Raw genomic sequence first — 19,942 nt, 5'->3', positions numbered from 1 at the left:
ACATCAGAATGTGAAGAGGGGAGGAAGTTCCCATGAAAATACGTAAACTAAGGGACAGGACACGGTACAAGTGAGAATGAGGCTAGGTGTGTCCCATGCAATTATATGGCCTCTCTACTTTCCTAAATCCTTTCCTCAATGCAGGACCTAGCAGAATAGAAGGACTATAGCAAGCCCACTCCAGGTGTAAAGACTTCTGGCAAATATATCTATTTCCTTAAATATAAGCTCTAAGAATGACTAGCAAACATCCTCCCACACTGCATAAAGAAGGGTGGGAAGACAAAACCCAGAAAAACTAATCAGGAGTTAACTTTGAATTCCATAATTTCACTGTCAGTATCACTTACCCTGGCAAGTTTCACGTGTAGGCTTCTCAAAAACTTCTTCTTGATCAAACCCTTTTTTAGATTCCTGTTCTTTGTATGATCGATAGAAAACAGACCTAAAAATACATGGTTCTAAAGTGAACTTTATTTTCCTTTAATAATACAATTTAGAACACACCAATAATTTTTACTTAGTTGATATCTGGTAATTTTAACCATAGCAATTAAACTATGAATCTAGGACAGGAGTTAACTGTATGAGGGTCAAACTTAAGTCCTAAGAGCTATTACACAGGTCACCCATGTAACATTTGATCCTTAACACAGCTTGAACTGTGAGAACAGGAATACTAAGTCCAACCCTCGACCTAAAATAAGAATCCCTCCCATAACAACCCTCAGAGATGGTCACCCAGGATCTGCCCCAGTATTTCTACTGAGAAATTTATGATATTAAGCTATAATGTCCAACTCTGGTCTGATATCCTCTGACAACTATACAGAAAAAAAATCTACCCTCTCTTCTAAACTCTCAGTTTTTTAACCAATTTTCACATGCCATGGATTTGTGATTAATGTTTGACAATCAAACTGAATAACAGAAAATTAGACTGAAAAAGAAAACATACTATAATTTTAACAGTAGTTATTTAAGGGTTCTAAAACTCTTAGGTTTATCTTTACTTCTTCTTTAGATACTTCTATATTATCTAAATGCAAGTATTTTTTTGCTTACAAAAAAAGGTGGGGGGGGGGGCGCTACAATATTAGTACCTGAAAATACTCAGATACAAGAAGCAATGTCTTAAGCTGTTCAGGACCATCAGTCAGGCCTTCCACTTTCTGGAGCAGGACACTGACTTCACCATTTTAATCCCTATACAGGCAACCATACAACAACCTATGTCTGACAGGCATCCACAAAGTTTTATGAATGGAGACAGATTATCTATCTTAACAGAAAAATTTCTCTGCTGTCAGATCAAAATTTCTTCTTGCCTGACATTCAAAACCACCAAAAAATTTGGACACACACAAGTCACACCTTTTTTTTTTTCTTTTTGGCTGTACCACGTGATACGTGGGATGTTAGTTCCCCCACCAGGGGAATGATGCCCTCTGCATTGGAGGTACAGAGTCTTAACCACTGGACCACCAGGGAAGTTCCCACAGCTATTTTTAAAAAACTTTTTAAAAAAATTAAAATATTAGTATTTCCACTGTATCTGTATTTTGGAATCTGTTATAAATAGCTGACCTGAAAAAGCCTCTGTCTACAGCTGAACGATTCATGATAACAGAGTCTTCTTGATTATATCCAGTGTATGATGCAATGGCTACAATTGAGTTGATACCTGTAGTATATTCAAATAGCAAACATTAAAGCATCACATGAGAAACAAAGAAAAATCACCTCTTTCTTTTAAATCTATCCTATTTAACTACATTTACCACAGATGTTTTCACCATGGTAACTGCCAAAGTCTACTCCTCCTGGAAGAGCAATCTGTGAGAAAACTACTCTGATGGTTAAATGTTTAATATACGCAAATCCTAATAGTAGTCACTCCCACTGTATCCACTTTCTAGTCAGTGATTACATACATGTAACCGTATATTTATAAAGTCTCTCCCCCAACCAGGTTTCATGATTCTCACCACAACCCTGTGCCATAAACAAGGCATTATTATTATTATTTGCGTATTAGAAAGATCTAACAAAATAAAACTTATCCAAGATCTCAAAGTTAATAAGCAATAGATTCACGTCCCAGCTCTTGTCTGCTGACCTTGAGTTTGACCTGGTACCACCCTATCCCTCTCTTCACAGCCCTGCTCTGCTCCTAGATCCTCTCCCTATACTACAAAGAAAAGTGGTGTTACCTTTTCTACCTCAATTTTATTTAGTTGCTACCGCTAAAACTATTTTTGATGAGACCTTAAGACTTAAAGTATCAAGTACTGACAAACAAAACTGATAAACCTTTAGCCACACTCATCAAGAAAAAAAGGGTGAGGGCACAAATCAAAAATCAGATGAAAACAGACAAGCTACAACTGACACCACACAAATATAAGGAGTCAGAAGAGATTACTATGACTATATGCCAATAAAGTGAATGGACAAATTCTGAGAAAAAGACTGAACCAGGGAGAACTAGAAAATATGAACAGACAAATCCCAAGTACTAAAATTGAAACTGTGATTTAAAATTTTCCGACAGACAAAAGAGTAGGACCAGATGGCTACAGAGGCAAACATTCAGAGAAGAATTAAGACCTATCCTCCTGAAACTATTCCAAAAAGTTGCAGAGAATAGAACACTCCTAAACTCATTCATTCTATGAGATCACCATGACCCTGATATCAAAACCAGAGAAAGATACCACAAAAAGAGAAAATTACAGGCCAGTATGCCTGATGAACACAGACACAAAAATCCTGAACAAAACACTAGCAAACTAAAGAAAAAACAAAACAAAACAAGAGTTACCACAAAATCCAGCAATTCCACTCCTGGGCATATATCCAGAAAAGATGAAAATGCGAATTCAAAAAAATACATGCACCCCAATGTTCATAACTGCACTATCTATAATAGCTAAGGTATGGAAGCAACGTAAGTGTCCATCAACATGGTCAAGCTGTATAATGCAGAGAAAGTACATAAAGATGCCGGATCCTCAAGGCAGGGGGGAATCTGAAGATAGATGACAATTTGCAGAAATCCCAGGGTCTTGGGAGATGTGATGTGCTCCTACTGCTATGGAAGCCAGCAGCAGGATTTACGTGATGTTTGTGATACATGGAATGGGCAAGATTTCCCTTGTACATCCTCACAACATACAGTGCTACCTATGGCCCTCCCTCTCGTCAGGTGACATAGCCTGTAGGTGCTAAATGGTCTTGGCCCTTGTAGGACTTTCCTCCTCTGCTGTGACAACCCCTGACAGCCCACACACACTATATCTACTATATCCCAGGAAGCAACCCCCTCCATCGTACAACCTTGATCCAAGGTACGCAGGCAAGTCTGAAAGATAAGCTAAATTTAGCTAAAAGCAGTAAACTTCTGAGTTTTATTTCTAATACATTCTTCTTAGCTTAAAAGCCCCAAATCAAAAAACAGTGTAGTGAAGAGGAAAGAGAACAAAAAAGGAAAATGGGGGAAAGACCTATTTCTGGTCTTAAAAAAGCCAGAGTTTGCATTCTGGGTTTACAAAATAAGTTGTACAACTTTGGGCAGATAACCTTTCTGATCCTGTCTCCACAATTGTAAAACAGAGAGGATACAACCACTATTACTAATCAGCTAACATTTATTTCTCTCTTATTAACTGGTAGGCACAAAGCCATGAGTTTTAAGTGGATGTAACCATTTAATCATCACAAAAGGTTTGAGGCAGTTTGTAGGTGAAAAAACATCACAAAGCTTTTATGATGCTTAGAAATATGTGTAAAGTACTTTGGATGGTATTTCACAAACTGCTCAAAAAATACCAGTAATTTTTAAAACATTATCTGTTATCTCAAAGACTTATCAACATGTGAAATCTAGGATTACAATTCATCTGTCAGTCAGGCCCTTCCCAACCACTTCAAACCTCAGCTCAGCACTAAGGAAGCTGTAAGTACCCTGACCCACTTTAAATCAAGGTGAACTTCTGTCACAAGGATCTTTGCTCCCAGAAGATACCATCCAAGGTAACAGTACCCTATAGAAATAGGAATGATACTAATCAAAAGATCACTTAAGATAACCCAAATCTGCCCTTTCCCCTTAGAAATCAGAATCTGGTCAATGCAGCTGGCATATTAGGCAGAGACAGAGCTAATTATTTAGCCAGGAGGGTCAGGAGATTGGTTACATCAACAGACGTAGCAAATAACTCAACATACTGGAGACAATGGGAGCCAGGTTTCTCCCTGTCAGAGAATGGAGTTCTAAACACTACAGTGTTATACTGGGAGATATGGTATAAAATCACGGTTCTTTAGTATATTAGATATAAAAATAGTTAAAAGTGAGAGGAGTATATGCATATATATATTTTCCTAGCACCAGCAGCTGAGAGGACCTAGAAATGATGACATTCTAATACCAAGGACCAAGCCCAGCACCCAGATTTTGGTTTCCACACACTATCCTTCACTAAAAGAAGAAATGGCCAAGTCCAAGTTTAGGGGAAGAAAGGCACAAGATGAGACAAAAGGTAAGGAAGTGCTTAAAGAATGATGAGAACTTAACGGAGTCATCTTGAAGATGTTCTCGCTGGAAAATCTGGGACAATTTCAGCATCAAAAAGGAAAGAATGATAAAATTAGAAGATCACCATTTGGCAACACTTACACAGTAAACTAATGGCCGAAAGTGAGATAAAAAATGGGATATTTACATCCTCTCAAAGTATCTTCTAACAGAGACTTATTACTTACTTAATAAGATTGCTGGAAGAAATATCAATAACCTCAGATATGCAGATGACACCACCCTTATGGCAGAAAGCAAAAAGGAACTAAAGAGCCTCTTGACGAAAGTGAAAGAGGAGAGTGAAAAAGCTGGCCTAGAACTCAACATTCAGAAAACTAAGATCATGGCATCCAGTCCCATCACTTCATGGCAAATAGATGGGGAAATGATGGAAACAATGACAGACTTTGTTGTTTTTTTTTTCTTTGGCGGTGGGGGGGCACTCCAAAATCACTGCAGGTGGTGACTGCAGCCATGAAATTAAAAGACGCTTGCTCCTTGGAAGAAAAGCTATGACCAACCTAGACAGCATATTAAAAAGCAGAGACATTACTTCGCCAACAAAGGTCCGTCTAGTCAAAGCTATGGTTTTTCCAATAGTCATGTATGGATGTGAGAGTTGGACCATAAAGAAAGTTGAGCACTAAAGAACTGATTCTTTTGAACTGTGGTGTTGGAGAAGACTTTTGAGAGTCCCTTAGACTGTGAGGAGATTCAATCAGTCCATCCTAAAGGAAATCAGTCCTGAATATTCATTGGAAGAACTGATGTTGAAGCTGAAACTCCAATACTTTGGCCACCTGATGCGAAGAACTGACTCATTGGGAAAGACCCTGATGCTGGGAAAGATTGAAGACAGGAGGAGAAGGGGACAACAGAGGATGAGATGGTTGGATAACGTCACCACCTTGATGGACATGAGTTTTAGCAAACTCCAGGAGTTCGTGATAGGGAAGCCTGGCATGCTGCAGTCCATGGGGTCGCAGAGTCGGACATGACTGAGTGACTGAATTGAACTGAGTAAGTACACAATACTTATAATTAATAAAATGTGGAGAAGCCTGACAGTCACTATCTTAATTACATGATAAAAGTTAGAATCACTAACAGTGGTACATAGAGACAGCATATGCCTCCTGACACGATGCCCTGAGAATGAAGCACCACTTCTGTTAGCCCTGCCAAGAATTCATAACCTGAAATATAAACCACAGGAAACAACAGTCAAATTGAAATTGAGAGACAATGTATAAAGTAACTTGCCTGGACTCCTCAAAAATGTGAAGGTCATAAGAGACAGGGAAAGACCAAAGAACTGTTTCAGACTAAAGAGACATGCAGAATCCTGGATTAGACCCTAGACCCATAAAGGACATTATGAGGACAACTGGCAAAATCTGAATTGGGAGACTACTGATTAGATGGGGATCAGTGTTGACCCCTTGATGGTGACAGATGTACTGTGCAGAATGTCTTTGTTTTTAGAAAATATACACTGAAAAATTAAAGAGTGATGGGGCTTCCAGGCCTGCAACTTACTTTCAAATGGTTTAGGAAGAAAAAGAAAGAGAAAGAACACTGCAAGTGTGGTAAAATGTGAACCCAGAAATCTGGATGAATGGTATACAGTTCTTTTTAACAGTCTTGAAACTTTTCTGCAAGCTTTAAATGATCTCAAAATAAAGTTTTAAAATAGCTAACAAGATTAAGGCATGAAGGAGTAACAAAACTGAAAGGCACATGGTCCCTACCACAGCCATGCCCTTACCACTTCATAGCAGTGCCAAAGGAACATTCTATTTCAAATTCAATCCTTCACCAATATTTCTTCTCTTCTCTAGCAATAAAGAAACTATCATCTAAATGTCAAAGGAAACAGGGGCACTGCAAACACAGACCAGATACTGGCACACTACAGACAAAGTAACAGATTCTGTTTTTCTAGTTTCTTTTTCTAGACAAGAGTAACCCCTTGTGGAGGACTCTTAAATCATTCTAAGCTGTGAGAATCTATCAAAATGCTAGATCCCATATTACAGTAAATGATTTAAAGCCACTATTTACAAGGTACACTTTACTAAATAATGTTATCCACAGTCAAAGCCAAAATTCTGCTAATAATATGGTAAGACAATTGTGTGGAAGAACCATGCTGTCTCCTTTATATTCAAATCTCTCATACCCTTCAGACTTCTCTGCACTATTTCAAGAAACTGTTGTTCTGAAATCTCTTCCTGGAAATTCCAGGGTTTTCTCCTTATCAGATTCATCTCAAATCTCTTCTCCTGCTTTCTTTTCCCCAAGTTCTGGCTGTCTCTGACTTTTTCTATTTTCCCTGAGAAATATCACAGTCATCTATAATTATCATTAACATATCAAAAACTTCACAGCTCTTGATTTGACATTTCTTCTAACTATATTTGCAACTCACTGTTGGAAGATCATTCCTGAGATGTTGTGGCAGCAACTCAAAATCAACATATCAAAAACTGAACTTGTTATCTTACCTCTAAAACCTCTTCTTCCAACCTAAAGAGAGTGGATGTACATATAACTGACTCACTGTGCTGTACAGCAGAATTTAACACAATACTGTACATCAACTATAATTCAATAAAAATTAATTTTAAAAATAAAACCTCTTCTTTCTTCTAACATGCTCCCAATATTATTAATAGTCTCTCTCTCTCTGCTAGATCACCCAAGCCAAGAACACCAACAATATTTCCAATTCCTTTCTTCCCTCTCTTCATAATTTCACATCCAAATAGTAATCAAGTCCTATCAAATGTATTCCAATCCCTTATACTTTTTCACTTCTCAGTAAGAACTGTACCAATTCTCACTTAGACCACTGCAAGAACCTCTAAGTTATCTCCCTACTTAATACCATATCTGACTCTATTTTTTAGGTGGTAGCCAGAATGACATTCAAAATAAACTTCCAATTGTATTACTTCCTTGTTCAAAAAGGCTAGACATTTTCATTCTCAAATGTTCATCGCAGCACTGTTTATAATAGCCAGGACATGGAAGCAACCTAGATGTCTATCAGCAGATGAATGGATAAGAAAGCTGTGGTACATATACACAATGGAGTATTACTCAGCCATTAAAAAGAATACATTTAAATCAGTTCTAAAGAGGTGGATGAAACTGGAACTGATTATACAGAGTGAAATAAGCCAGAAAGAAAGACACCAATACAGTATACTAATGCATATATATGGAACTTAGAAAGATAGTAACGATAACCCTGTATGCGAGATAGCAAAAGAGACACAGATGTATAGAACAGTCTTTTGGACTCTGTGGGAGAGGGAGAGGGTGGTATGATTTGGGAGAATGGCACTGAAACATGTATAATATCATATAAGAAACGAATCGCCAGTCCAGGTTTGATGCAGGGACAGGATGCTTGGGGCTGGTGCACTGGGATGACCTGGAGGGGGGTTCAGGATTGGGAACACGTGTACACCCATGGCGGATTCATGTTGACATGCGGCAAAACCAATATTGTAAAGAAAAAAAATAAATAAATAATAATAAATAAATAAAAATAAAATTCAACCCACTGTCTCCATCTCAGGAGATCAAGTCTCATTCCCATGCATTTACACTCTAGCCATACTAAACTGACGTAAGTACTAACAGTTGATTTCATACATCCAGGCCCTGGTTCAAACCAGCTCTCAAATTCAACTACCCTATCAACTTTACTCTAGGTCAAAATGCTACCTCCCCCATGAAATTGGCACTAGACTCCAATAGGAATCAATCATTTCTTTCACCTTGTGCTTCCAAAGAAATCTATATCTCCATCATAACACTTTTCACACATTTACCTTTTTATTTAATTGTCCTCATATTTTCCTGCCACATTGTAACTTCTACGAGAACAGACACTGTGTCATATGCATTTTATTAATCCTTCAAAGCACCCACAAAATGCCTTAAACACGGCAGGATCTTACAAAACGTAGAACAAAACTGAACATACCTGCTGGCAGCTCTCTAAATCGCAGATACTCCATAGAACGTGTAGTCACAAGTGGTTTTTGAGGATAATACAGAACATGGGCCAACGTATCCATACGAACATGAAAGTTGGTGATATAAACCCCCATAGCCTGCTTACCCATAGCAGACTGGTATGTGTTTCTAGGGGACTAAAAGTAGAAATGAAAAGCAGAATCAATGAAAATTTATTTACTTCTAAATAAATACACAGACTATACAGAGTACTTCATAAATCAGAAATACAGTTGGTAAAGTTTCTACTTCTTCTGGAATAAACAATTATGGCTCTTAAGAGTCAAACACAAGAATGAGCATATTAAATGCTGTAATCCATAGCCTTTACACTACAAGGCTTTTCTTTCAGAAGAAACTATAGACTCGTTTCTAATTTTTATTCTACTTCCCCCCAATTCCTCACAAAGCATAGTTAAAAACTGGTACCAACCTGGTTATGATCAGGAAAAGGAATAATAGAGGCACAAACACCAAGAATCATTGATGGATGAATTTCACAGTGTGTATATGTGGAACAATAAGCTACTTCTTTCTCCTGTAAATCATCTGGGGTCATTGCAAGCATCACTGTTTCTTCTTCAAGAGTATCAATATATTCTACCACCCCACTGGCCACAAGATCCTGCCAACTAAAAAAGAAGAATTCATTTAATTTCCTTACTTCTTCAACTATCTTAGTTAACTAAGCTCCCTACTTAATAAAGAGTATTCCTGTATCTGTATGTACTCATACAGGAAGAGTCCTAAAATACGTATATTATTGTTAACAGTAGGGGAAAAAAAAGTTACTGAACAATACACATAAAGTATGGCTCTGTAACTACTATTTGTTTGTTTTTATCTGCTCTCATCTAAAGAACCTACTTGGCGGCTAGAGGGTAAGTATATAAAAACAAAGAATAAGGTCTGGAGGTATATATACCCCAAGTGGTAACAGTACTTACTTTCAAAAAGGAAGGTATGAACTGGAGGCTTTTATATACTTTATTACATCTATTTTTTGAAATTTTTTATAACAAAACTATATACATTCATATATCACTAATAATAAATTGTAAAAGATTCTTTTTATTAAATTTATTATATTGTTCATATTATATATTACTTCACCACACAGGCTATTTCTTTTTCTTTGGCCACAGCACATGCATGTGGGATTCCAGTTCCCTGACCAGGGATCAAACCTGAGTCCCCTCCAAGCAGTGGAAGCTCAGAATCCTATGTAGGTCACTTTTTATTAGTAGAGATAGTCTACTGTCTACATGTCACAAAGACTTGTATTCTTAAATAAGACCATACAAGTCTCTTGAAAGAGTTAAGTCACTCAATTGTATCCAACTGATAACGACCCCTTGGACTGTAGCCTTCCAGGTTCCTCTGTCCATGGAATTTTCCAGGCAAGAATACTGGAGTGGGTAGCCATTCCCTTCTCCAGGGTATCTTTCCAACCCAAGACTGAACCTGGTCTCCTGAATTACAGGTAGATTCTTTACCGTCTGAGCCACCAGGGAAGCCTCAAGTCTCTTAAGAAAAATTAAGAACAACAAATGTAACTGCTTATGAGTACAGAGTTTCTTTTTTTGTTTTGGGTCAAAGAAAATATTCTGGAATTAGATAGTGGCAATGGTTGTACAATCTTGTGACTATACTAAAAACCACTGAATGACACACTTTAAAATGTTTTATGTCATATTAATTATATCTCATTTTTTTTCTAACCGCATGTTCTTACCTGTAATTGTTATATTCTCTCTCTTTCAATTGATCAATGTGTCTCTTCTTCAAAAGCAGCTTTTGTTTTTCCACAATTAGAAGTGGTCTACAAATACGGCCTGCATCTGTATAGATCCGAATCTCCCTCTCTCGAATATCTCTGATCATAGAAACCTGCACATAAGAAGACAAAATAGTCTCATGAACTTATATTTTCTCTGTATCATTAAGGCTGAGATAAAATAACACTAATAAATTATCAGATAAAACTAATAGATCTTAGTTGATCATTGTTCAATATGCTAAAAACCTAGGTATAATTTAAAATTTTATAGAAGATAAATATTTAACCTTGGTAATTACAGAGCTGAACAACATCTGGTAGTAATGTCATGCAAAATAAAATATGAAGAAAATGTATTTTGGATATCAAAACACTAGTATGTGACAATTTCTTATTTTTGTCTCTGATAATTACATATACTTCACTGTGTAACCTTTCAATATCCAGCCCTGTATCACTGCTTCAATCAAGCTTTCCCAGGTGTAAGCCTGACTTCTCATGATAGTCTATCAGCAAATGGTTTACAATCTAGATGTCTAATACAGCAGTCACTAGCCACAGGTCACTACTAAGCACTTGAAATGTGGCCATTCTAAAAGGAGGTATGCTATAAGTATAAACTACTTACTGAATTTCAATGATAAAACTTATCACTAATAATTCTCCATGGATTGTATGTTGAAATTGTACTATTTTTGATGTATTAAGCTAAATAAAACACATTTATTTTCATCTATTTCTTTTTTTCTTTTCTTTTTTTCTGCCACACAATGTGGCTCATGGGATCTTAGTTCCTTGACCAGGGGCTAAACTCATACCCTCAGCAGTGAAAGCATATAGTCCTACCACTGGACCACCAGGAAATACCCTTTTTTTTTTAATTTTTTTAACATGAATACTAGAAAAATGTAATTGTCTACGTAACTTACATTGCATTTCTACTGGATAGTGCTAGAAAATATATTCCTGGAAAATATCAAAAATATTTTGGAAAAATTTACAATAAAGAACATAATATTAAAAGCACTACAGAATTTGAAGTGCCAATGTCAAGAAGTAAACAAATAAAAATTTCCATTGAATTTTCTAGATCTAATATATAATCTTAAAAGTCAACTAAGAAATGAATCGCTAATGAGTTGGGAAATGGAAAAATAGACTGGTATTTCTACATAAAAGTACTTTCAAAAGGTGAAATCACAACTGGATACACTTTTATTAAAGAAAAGATTCGGTAGGGAGTTCCCTGTTGGTCTGCGCTTTCACTGCTGGGGCCCAGGTTCAATACCTGGTGGGGGAACTAAGACCCCACAATCCATGTGTTGTAGCCATAGGGAAAAAAAAAAAAAGACTGGGTTTATTTAAAGAAAAAGTTTGGATTATTCAGTTTTAAAACAACAGTAATTCATTAAAGCTTAATCAAGAAACACTAAGTTCTCCCAAAGTGTAAAGAGTCAAAAGCCAAGAAAAAGAAAATGTCCCACATTCTTAGCCCACTTCCTATCCTTAGAAAAAATCTGAGATGAAACCGTGTGTGTGAACAAAAACACTATGAACAGCATTCTCAAATGCTTTCCTTGAATCCTTAGAGAATTCCTAATAGAATATAATAGAATTCCTAATAGAATATAGCTCTTTTGTCTTAACAGAAAGACATAAACTGAGCTGTGTCTCCTCAAAGGCCAAACAGAATCTTGTATTCCAAAGGAAATAGGTGTTCTCAAGAAGACTACTGACAGGAAAGCCTAACAGATCCAACACAAAGCTGAAGTTAGAAATGGGTAAGTTGAGAAACTGGTTATCAGAAAACATAAAGGAAAAGAAAAAGTACTAGACTCCTAAAAAACATATACAATTCTCCTACTAAGAGGCTCCTAACAACATTCTCCAATAGGAGATTAAACAGCCCAGTTCAAAGACACAGGGCCCATTTATAGTTTCAACAAACACTCACTGTCAGATACTACATATCAGGCACCACACTCAAAGCTGAAAATATAAAGTCATATTAAGACACATTCCTTGCCTCTGAGATGTTAACAGTATAAGTGAGAGAAGCAGGCACATCAATCAATAGATATTATCTGGTATATGCATTCTTTCATAACTTATTCAAGGAAAATATGCTATATAGTCACAGAGATAGGTCTAAATCAGGGGCTCAGTGAAGAACCCAACAGACCAAATCTGCCCTTACCTGCCATCTACTTTTTAAAAAATAAAGTTATGCTGATTTGTGTACTGTCTATGGCTACTTTTCACTACAACAGCAGAGCGGAATACACAATAGACACTGTAAGGTGAGCAAAGACTGAAATATTTAATATCTGGTCCTTTAAAGAAAATGTTTGCCAACCTCTGATCTAAATCAAACTGGGGGGGGGGGGGGGGGTGTCAGGTAAAGTATCCTGAAGAAGACAAGAGTTAATACTAGAGTTTTGCAGAATTAGTGAGATTCATCTTTAAAAAAGGTAAAAAACACCTTTTCCCTATTCCTCGTTTTTGAGGAGGCATGGGTGACAGGGAGCACAATCATTCCAGGTTGAGGGAATGGGCCCATGGAAAGGTAAAGAGGCATAAACAGCATGAAGAACTTAAATTTTATCCTAGAGAACACAGTAAACCTCAGCAGAAACAAACGGCACGGCATTAACAAAATTCTCAATCATAAAAAACACAATGCTGGTTCTTGGGCTTTCTCTTATCTCTGCCCGCTGCCCTCAAGTGAAGCAAGCTGCTCCTGACTTCAAGCTCTGAATACCTCTGGCTCAAAACGCAGAGTCTGCCTGCTAGAGGAAGACTTGGAGCAGCGAAACCTTGAATTTCTGCTTTGCTAGGTAGACAGGTGGCCAGCTAAAGTGTGTTAGTTTCTCTCCAAATCAACTTTCACCCAGAAAGACACAAAGGTGCAGATTTGGGGAAATCAAAAAAAGCCTGAGCCCAGCCCTCAACGTACTACACTGAAAGCAAAAGCCATATTTTGGAGAGGAATAAAGTTCATTTGGTATTTTGATGGTTAAAGAAAAAAAATTCCTATACCCAGAGCACTTCAACATCCACCTAAACATAAAAGAATCTAATAGAGGTGTATCACATTTCAAGAACCAATCTCTGGATTCCAACAAAGGAGGTTATCAGAGATGATCATTCCCTTTGTAAAAGCATTGTCAGCTTCACAAAAAGATTCTCAAAGAATACACTTTAAAATGTAATCTGAATTCCAAAATATAATTTAATAATAAATTACATGTCAAAACTTTAGATGCATATATCTAAGGCATTAAAGTAAGCAATACTTTATTATTAAATCTAGCTCAAAACATCATCTAGACTTTTGACAACATACTTTAAAATTCAAAGGACACCAGTCAAGAAAGATATCAATGCAAAGATAACTTTCATTTAGCCTTATGCCTCATTCAGAAATCCCAGAGATCATGTCCTCTTAAATAATTAAAGATTCTTACTTCAGACACAATGATGTCCATCTGACGCCGCAACTTCCGTAGTGTGTTCATAAGTTGTTCAGGATCTTTATGTATTCCAACCCAACAGCCATTAACAAAAATCTTGGTTGCACTAAAATAAAAAACCAAAAGTATTTTGTACATAGTAACTCTGTAATAAGCCATAACCGAAAATTAACAATTTTTTTTTAATTGCATCTATACACACTCAGCAATAGCTGCAGGAGAAATTTCTTCTAAATTTTCCATACTCCATTCTTCTAAAAATTCCAGAATTGGAGAAGGCTGAGATCCAACTGAAATATAAGCCATCAGGGCTAAATTCTTCACAAGTCCTACAGCATGGCCCTTGGAATAAATAAAGTACATATTACTCATACTGATAACACGCCTTTCAAAATTCTTTTCCACACTTCCCCTCCAATTTGATTTCAGAATATATTACTTCCTAAAAACAAAATTATAATACTTAGTTCTATACTACACTTAGATAATTAAATAAAATTAAAAGTTACTTACAAAAGTAATTATACTCTACATGATAATTCTTGTACTTTTTGTCTTGAACATAAATTCTAATGTATTACCTCTGGGGTCTCAGCAGGACACACCATTCCCCATAATGTATTATGCAATTGTCTAGGTTTTGCTAGTTTGCCATCTCTACCAATGGGAGAATTTAAACGACGCAGGTGAGAAAGAGTAGATGCAAAAGTCAGGCGATTTAATACCTAGAAAACAATAACAAATCTTTATAGAGCTTGGGCATTTCTGTTACACTATCATTTTTTGGCAAATACTAAAATGAGGCAAGGTCGTATTTTCAAATATAATCCACTCAGTTGATGGAAACAACTGTTTCCATCCTTCCTTTCTCCAATCTGCCCTGGATAATTCCGCTCACTCTTGTAACTTAAGTGACCCTTACAGCAAGGATAGCAAATATATGACATATAGTTCTAACATGCCACACAAATGTTTTATGGCCTATCTCCAAGCATTTGGATGTTAGTGGGGTTTTTTTTAACATGTTTTGTTCTCCATTGTATCCCAGTACCTAGAACAGTACTTAGCAAACATCAGGCACTAAATGTTATATGCTACCAACTCTCACTCCTTTGCCCATAGCAAATATCACTAACCCACCCCAGAACTTTTTCCAGGTTGAGGCCTCTGAACCCAACACAGAGATTCAATATTTACAGAACACTAAGCGAGGTAATGGGCTTCCCTGGTGGCTCAGGCGGTAAAGCATCTGTCTGCAATGCAGGAGACCCGAGTTCGATCCCTGGGTTGGAAAGATCCCATGGAGAAGGAAATGGCAGCCCACTCCAGTATTCTTGCCTGGAAAATCCCATTGACGGCGGAGCCTGGTAGGCTGCTGTCCGTGGGGTCGCAAAGAGTCGGACACGACTGAGCAACTTCACTTCACTTCAAGCAAGGTAATACTTGTTTAAGTACGGTAATATTTAGAGACATACAAAGCAATCAACACAATCTCAACGTACCTAATAACACATCACCTCTTTCCCCACACCTACAACAATCCATCCTCCTTCCTAAATCTCCTATCATGGTTAATGGTGTCACCCTTCCCTTTACCTCCCAACCTAGAAATCTCATGATATCTTTGTCTCTGACTTCCTCCTTTCATACATTAATAAACATATCCTGTAAACTCTTATTTCCCAACGTCACAGCAAAAAACCAGCTCCTCACCTCTTAACCTATCATTAGTTCGTAAGTCCCTGCAAAGTCCTCTCCAATCTACTCTGCTCAGTTACCAGAATTATTAAAAAACAGATATAGGTAAGTTCATATCACTCACCAAATTAAAAAATATTAGACAGTTCCCCACCAGCTAGAGGAGCATGACACTGAGGCTCTTTTCAATGAAGTCCCAGACAACCTTCCCCTACTATAGTCTTCAGAATGCCTGTACTCCATCCACACTGCTGAACATTTCTCACCTCCACAACTGCCACAGGATGGAATGCACTCCCCATTCTGCTCTGCTTGGTGAAATTCTACTTCTATAGAAGACATCTGACCACCTCCAGGAAGAACTGTTCTCTTCTCTCTGTTCTATGGAGTTTTCCATCATTCAACTAATCACAAAGCTTTCCAAACTTCCTAGTATTTCTCAAATCTGACTCTACTCTCTACCTCCATAGAACTGTTCTACTGCAGGCTCTAACCATTTCTCACTGAGCCTGTTGCAACAATCTTTCTGCCACCAACTATGCCCTTCTCAAATCTTTTCTCCACAATGACATTTACTGTGAAGCTACCTAAAAGTTATGACCAACCTAGATAGAATATTCAAAAGCAGAGACATTATCTTTGCCGACTAAGGTCCGTCTAGTCAAGGCTATGGTTTTTCCTGTGGTCATGTACGGATGTGAAAATTGGACTGTGAAGAAAGCTGAGCACTGAAGAATTGATGCTTTTGAACTGTGGTGTTGGAGAAGACTCTTGAGAGTCCCTTGGACTGCAAGGAGATCCAACCAGTCCATTCTGAAGGAGATCAGCCCTGGGATTTCTTTAGAAGGAATGATGCTAAAGCTGAAACTCCAGTACTTTGGCCACCTCATGCGAAGAGTTGACTCATTGGAAAAGACTCTGATGCTGGGAGGGATTGAGCGCAGGAGGAGAAGGGGATGACAGAGGATGAGATGACTGGATGGCATCACTGACTCAATGGACATGAGTTTGAGTGAACTCCGGGAGATGGTGATGGACAGGGAGGCCTGGCGTGCTGCAATTCATGGGGTGGCAAAGAGTCAGACGTGACTGAGCGACTGAACTGAACTGAACCTAAAAAGCAAAAATGAATGCCCCTCTACAAGGTGTTCCCAAGCTCCCCTCTCCAACCCCACCTTTCTAACTCTCCCACTTTGATTTGAAAACACTAGAATGATCTAGCTCCTCCCACATACATGTGCCCTTTTCTCCCTCTGTCCCTTTTTTCAGGATATTAAGAAATTTTCTCCAGTTTTCCTATGAGCTATTGGTTCTACCCTCCTCCAAGGCTTGCGCTGATTTCTCCACTACCCTTCAAGACCCAGCTCACGTGCCACCTCCTAAAGAAAACATTTCTGTTCACACTCTCAGGCAGTGCTATATGCCTTTCTCCAGCATCCCCATAGAGCAAGCATGCATAGCTCTCATTTAATACTCCCTGTACCATGCTGTAATATGTTTACATCTGAGTACAGACTGTAAGCTACTGAAAATCAGAGATCATGTTTCACTCATTTTTTGCAGATCCAACGTGTGACAGGGCTCTTGGCATATCTTAAAACCCAGGAACTGAACTCAATTGGTAGGATGGCATTTATCATAATTCAGCTTAAGGCACAGCGAGATATACAAGGACAAATGTTTCCTCTAATAGATGGTGACCTCCTTGAAGGCTGGAATCAACCTGTGAACCCAGCATCACAAATATCAACTAGAGTCAACAAATCCTTACTAAACTAAAAGAAACTAGAAATTTAACTGGGTTATGAGCATCCTTTCATAATTCTTAAGATACTTAGAATTCCAGCAATCAGGAGGTTCAAGCTGGTGTCTGAATGCCAAATTAATCAGGTGATACTGGTGTAGGCTTGTTTTTTTTTAAAAAAAAAAAAGCAAATGAGGGGGAGATCCCTTCCATAAATCTAAACATGTACATGGTAAGTTTTAAATCTCATATGAAAACTAATTACAAAAAATAAATAAAAACACCTGGTGAGACATTTTTGTAAAATGTTTCCTCCGTTAATTATTCTGAAAGTACCTACTGTAATCATTGTACATAAAACAGGGCAACATACAGAAATCAGTGTTAGGTATTACATTACATAAAATAATTTATTCCTTGGCTATCAGTTTCTAATATGGAACTTTTAAGACAAAAATTTCATGAACATAGACTGTTTCACCTCCTAAGAACCTATGTAAATTTATTAAATATCTTGATGAGAGTCAAAACTTTAAAATCTCTTAGTAATACTAACAGCTAACTTAAGAAAATTTTCACTTTCATAATTCAAAAGCCTCCAAGTACTTTTATATCTGACCAAGACACAAAAAAAGGGAAAACAATTTACATTCAATAAATGAAGATTCTATTAGTTTCGTAAAGTTTTCTTACCAAACCTGTAGTCACAGCTGACACCCTTACCTGAGATACTCCAGCTCTGGCTTGATGAGCTTTCTTTTGGTCACCCCAGTTTCCAGTAGCTAAAGAATATTTTAGGCCATCAGATATAATCCTTGTTTTAATTGCCAATTCCAAGTTAAAATCCTTTCCACGATCAATGAACTTCTGGGCATAGATCCGTACTTCTTTAAGCAAATTCTTAAACATTCTGCCAATAAAATGTTTTAAACATGTCAAGGTCTGTAATATGAATTCTAACGAGGACACTGTTGCCCACAAGGAGGTGAAAAGTGGTTGAGATGAGGAGGGGGGTTATTCTTTTTTATATAAAAAGCACAGATGTACATACAGTACAAAAACATACACAAGCAAAGCAGTAAGGGAAAAAATAGTCGAAAGAGGCTCCTTAGTGGGGTGGTACCAAAACAAGGTTGAAAAACACTAACATACAACACAATAAATCACAGAACATGCACAAAACATTGCTAATATCATTTCTGTGCTAAACTGTCTACATAATTTTTACAAATAAGTTTTTCCAATTATAGAAGTAGTACATGTTCATTATAGAAAATATAAAAACATATTAAGAATAAAATAAAAATCACATATAACCTTAATTCTGACACAACCACTGCTTCTTCTCTAGCTTTTGTGTTTTTATAAACTGCAAAGCAAAGCTAATAAAAATTCCAATATCAGCACTCAGAAAGTCAATCAATAATCGGGCTTTCTCAAATGCTTTGCCATGGTAGAGAGGAATAAAGAAAATGTAAACAAATGATAAACGTTCCCACAATCTTGAAATTCTAATATGAAACAGAACTAAACTGCACAACTGGCAAAGAATGTAGCAAACTTCACATGCACCCATTATGCATGCCAAGATAGTTTTTTAGCACCTCCATGTGCCATAACCAATCTAAAGTGAAATTTATCTACTTTTAACAGTATCATTCTATCATTTCTTACCCTCTAAATAAGAATGCAAGTAGTGGTCCAGCAAGGTCCAATCTTTTGTTTCCATAGTGATCTCTGTCATCTAATTCTCTTCTACCCAAAGCTGCTAGCAGTAACCTATGAACCATGTACCTTTAAAAAAAGAAAGAGAAAGCACATGGTTTTGGCTTTCCTTTTTTTTTAAAACATATATTAAAAACATCAATTTTGACATTTTCAGCTTTAAGAAAAACCATCTCAACCACATCTTGGCAAAGAACTTAAAACAAAGAAATCTGACGTACCCCAAGAAATAAGCTTTCTTGGTCTCACAAAAATCACTGACGCCAACATGAGGGAGCATTTCCTTCTGTAATACTTCCTTGGCATATTTAATTCTTTTCTCTTTGGTAACACCAGGCTTTGCCCCTCTTGAACCAATGAAATTTAGTGCAACATTCTGTTCTTGGATGACAAAAGCTTCATCGAGTGATGGTTTAACCTATCCGTTCATTAAAATAAAATTATTTTTTAATTCATTATCTTTAAGATAAGGCAACCGTCAATTTATAATATGTTAAATATCCCTATGAACACCTAACTAAATATTCAAATATTTTTAGAAATTCAAGGAAACACAACATCCTAGAACTTAAAAACACCTTATTGACCTAGGGAACTCTGAAAAAAATGATCAGCATGGACAATCATACTTTCCAGAAAAATACAAATAATTCCATTATAACAGAGCACAGTGGGTTTGAGTATTTTTTTATATTTTAATAAACAATAGCTTAAGAAAAGTTCCTTTCAAATATCTAAAATCAATTTAGAGAAGTTTAAAACCCAAACTAAGCTCAAATGAATAAATGTGTCATAATGTTGTCAGCCTTGGTTTAAGAGGTTTATCCTTTCTTTTAATTATCTAAATAATTATCTTTAAGTATTAAGGGGAAAAAAAGCATAACTACTGCCAAAAGCTTAAAGTAAAA

The 19,942-nt window shown here is 36.9% G+C and overlaps 1 protein-coding gene across 2 annotated transcripts in view; it reads right to left on the bottom strand.

Annotated features, from left to right (window-relative positions):
- Window positions 1–19,942, bottom strand: part of POLR2B (RNA polymerase II subunit B) — a 49,291-nt gene that overhangs the window by 7,143 nt on the left and 22,206 nt on the right. The window contains exons 8-18 of one of the 2 annotated variants that reach the window (XM_052641592.1): window positions 19,256–19,452; window positions 18,984–19,103; window positions 18,033–18,219; window positions 14,449–14,592; window positions 14,070–14,209; window positions 13,862–13,973; window positions 10,350–10,504; window positions 9,048–9,246; window positions 8,583–8,751; window positions 1,588–1,684; window positions 351–445 (exon numbers count right to left, since the gene is read on the bottom strand). In XM_052641592.1, the coding sequence (XP_052497552.1) occupies window positions 351–445; window positions 1,588–1,684; window positions 8,583–8,751; window positions 9,048–9,246; window positions 10,350–10,504; window positions 13,862–13,973; window positions 14,070–14,209; window positions 14,449–14,592; window positions 18,033–18,219; window positions 18,984–19,103; window positions 19,256–19,452 (1,615 nt within the window). The remainder of the gene's footprint in view (window positions 1–350; window positions 446–1,587; window positions 1,685–8,582; window positions 8,752–9,047; window positions 9,247–10,349; window positions 10,505–13,861; window positions 13,974–14,069; window positions 14,210–14,448; window positions 14,593–18,032; window positions 18,220–18,983; window positions 19,104–19,255; window positions 19,453–19,942) is intronic. The other variant, XM_052641594.1, reaches the window with a different exon arrangement.

This window comes from Budorcas taxicolor, chromosome 6 (genome assembly GCF_023091745.1).
Source record: "Budorcas taxicolor isolate Tak-1 chromosome 6, Takin1.1, whole genome shotgun sequence".
NCBI lineage: Eukaryota > Metazoa > Chordata > Mammalia > Artiodactyla > Bovidae > Budorcas > Budorcas taxicolor.
This window is presented reverse-complemented; position numbering and strand designations above follow the sequence as displayed.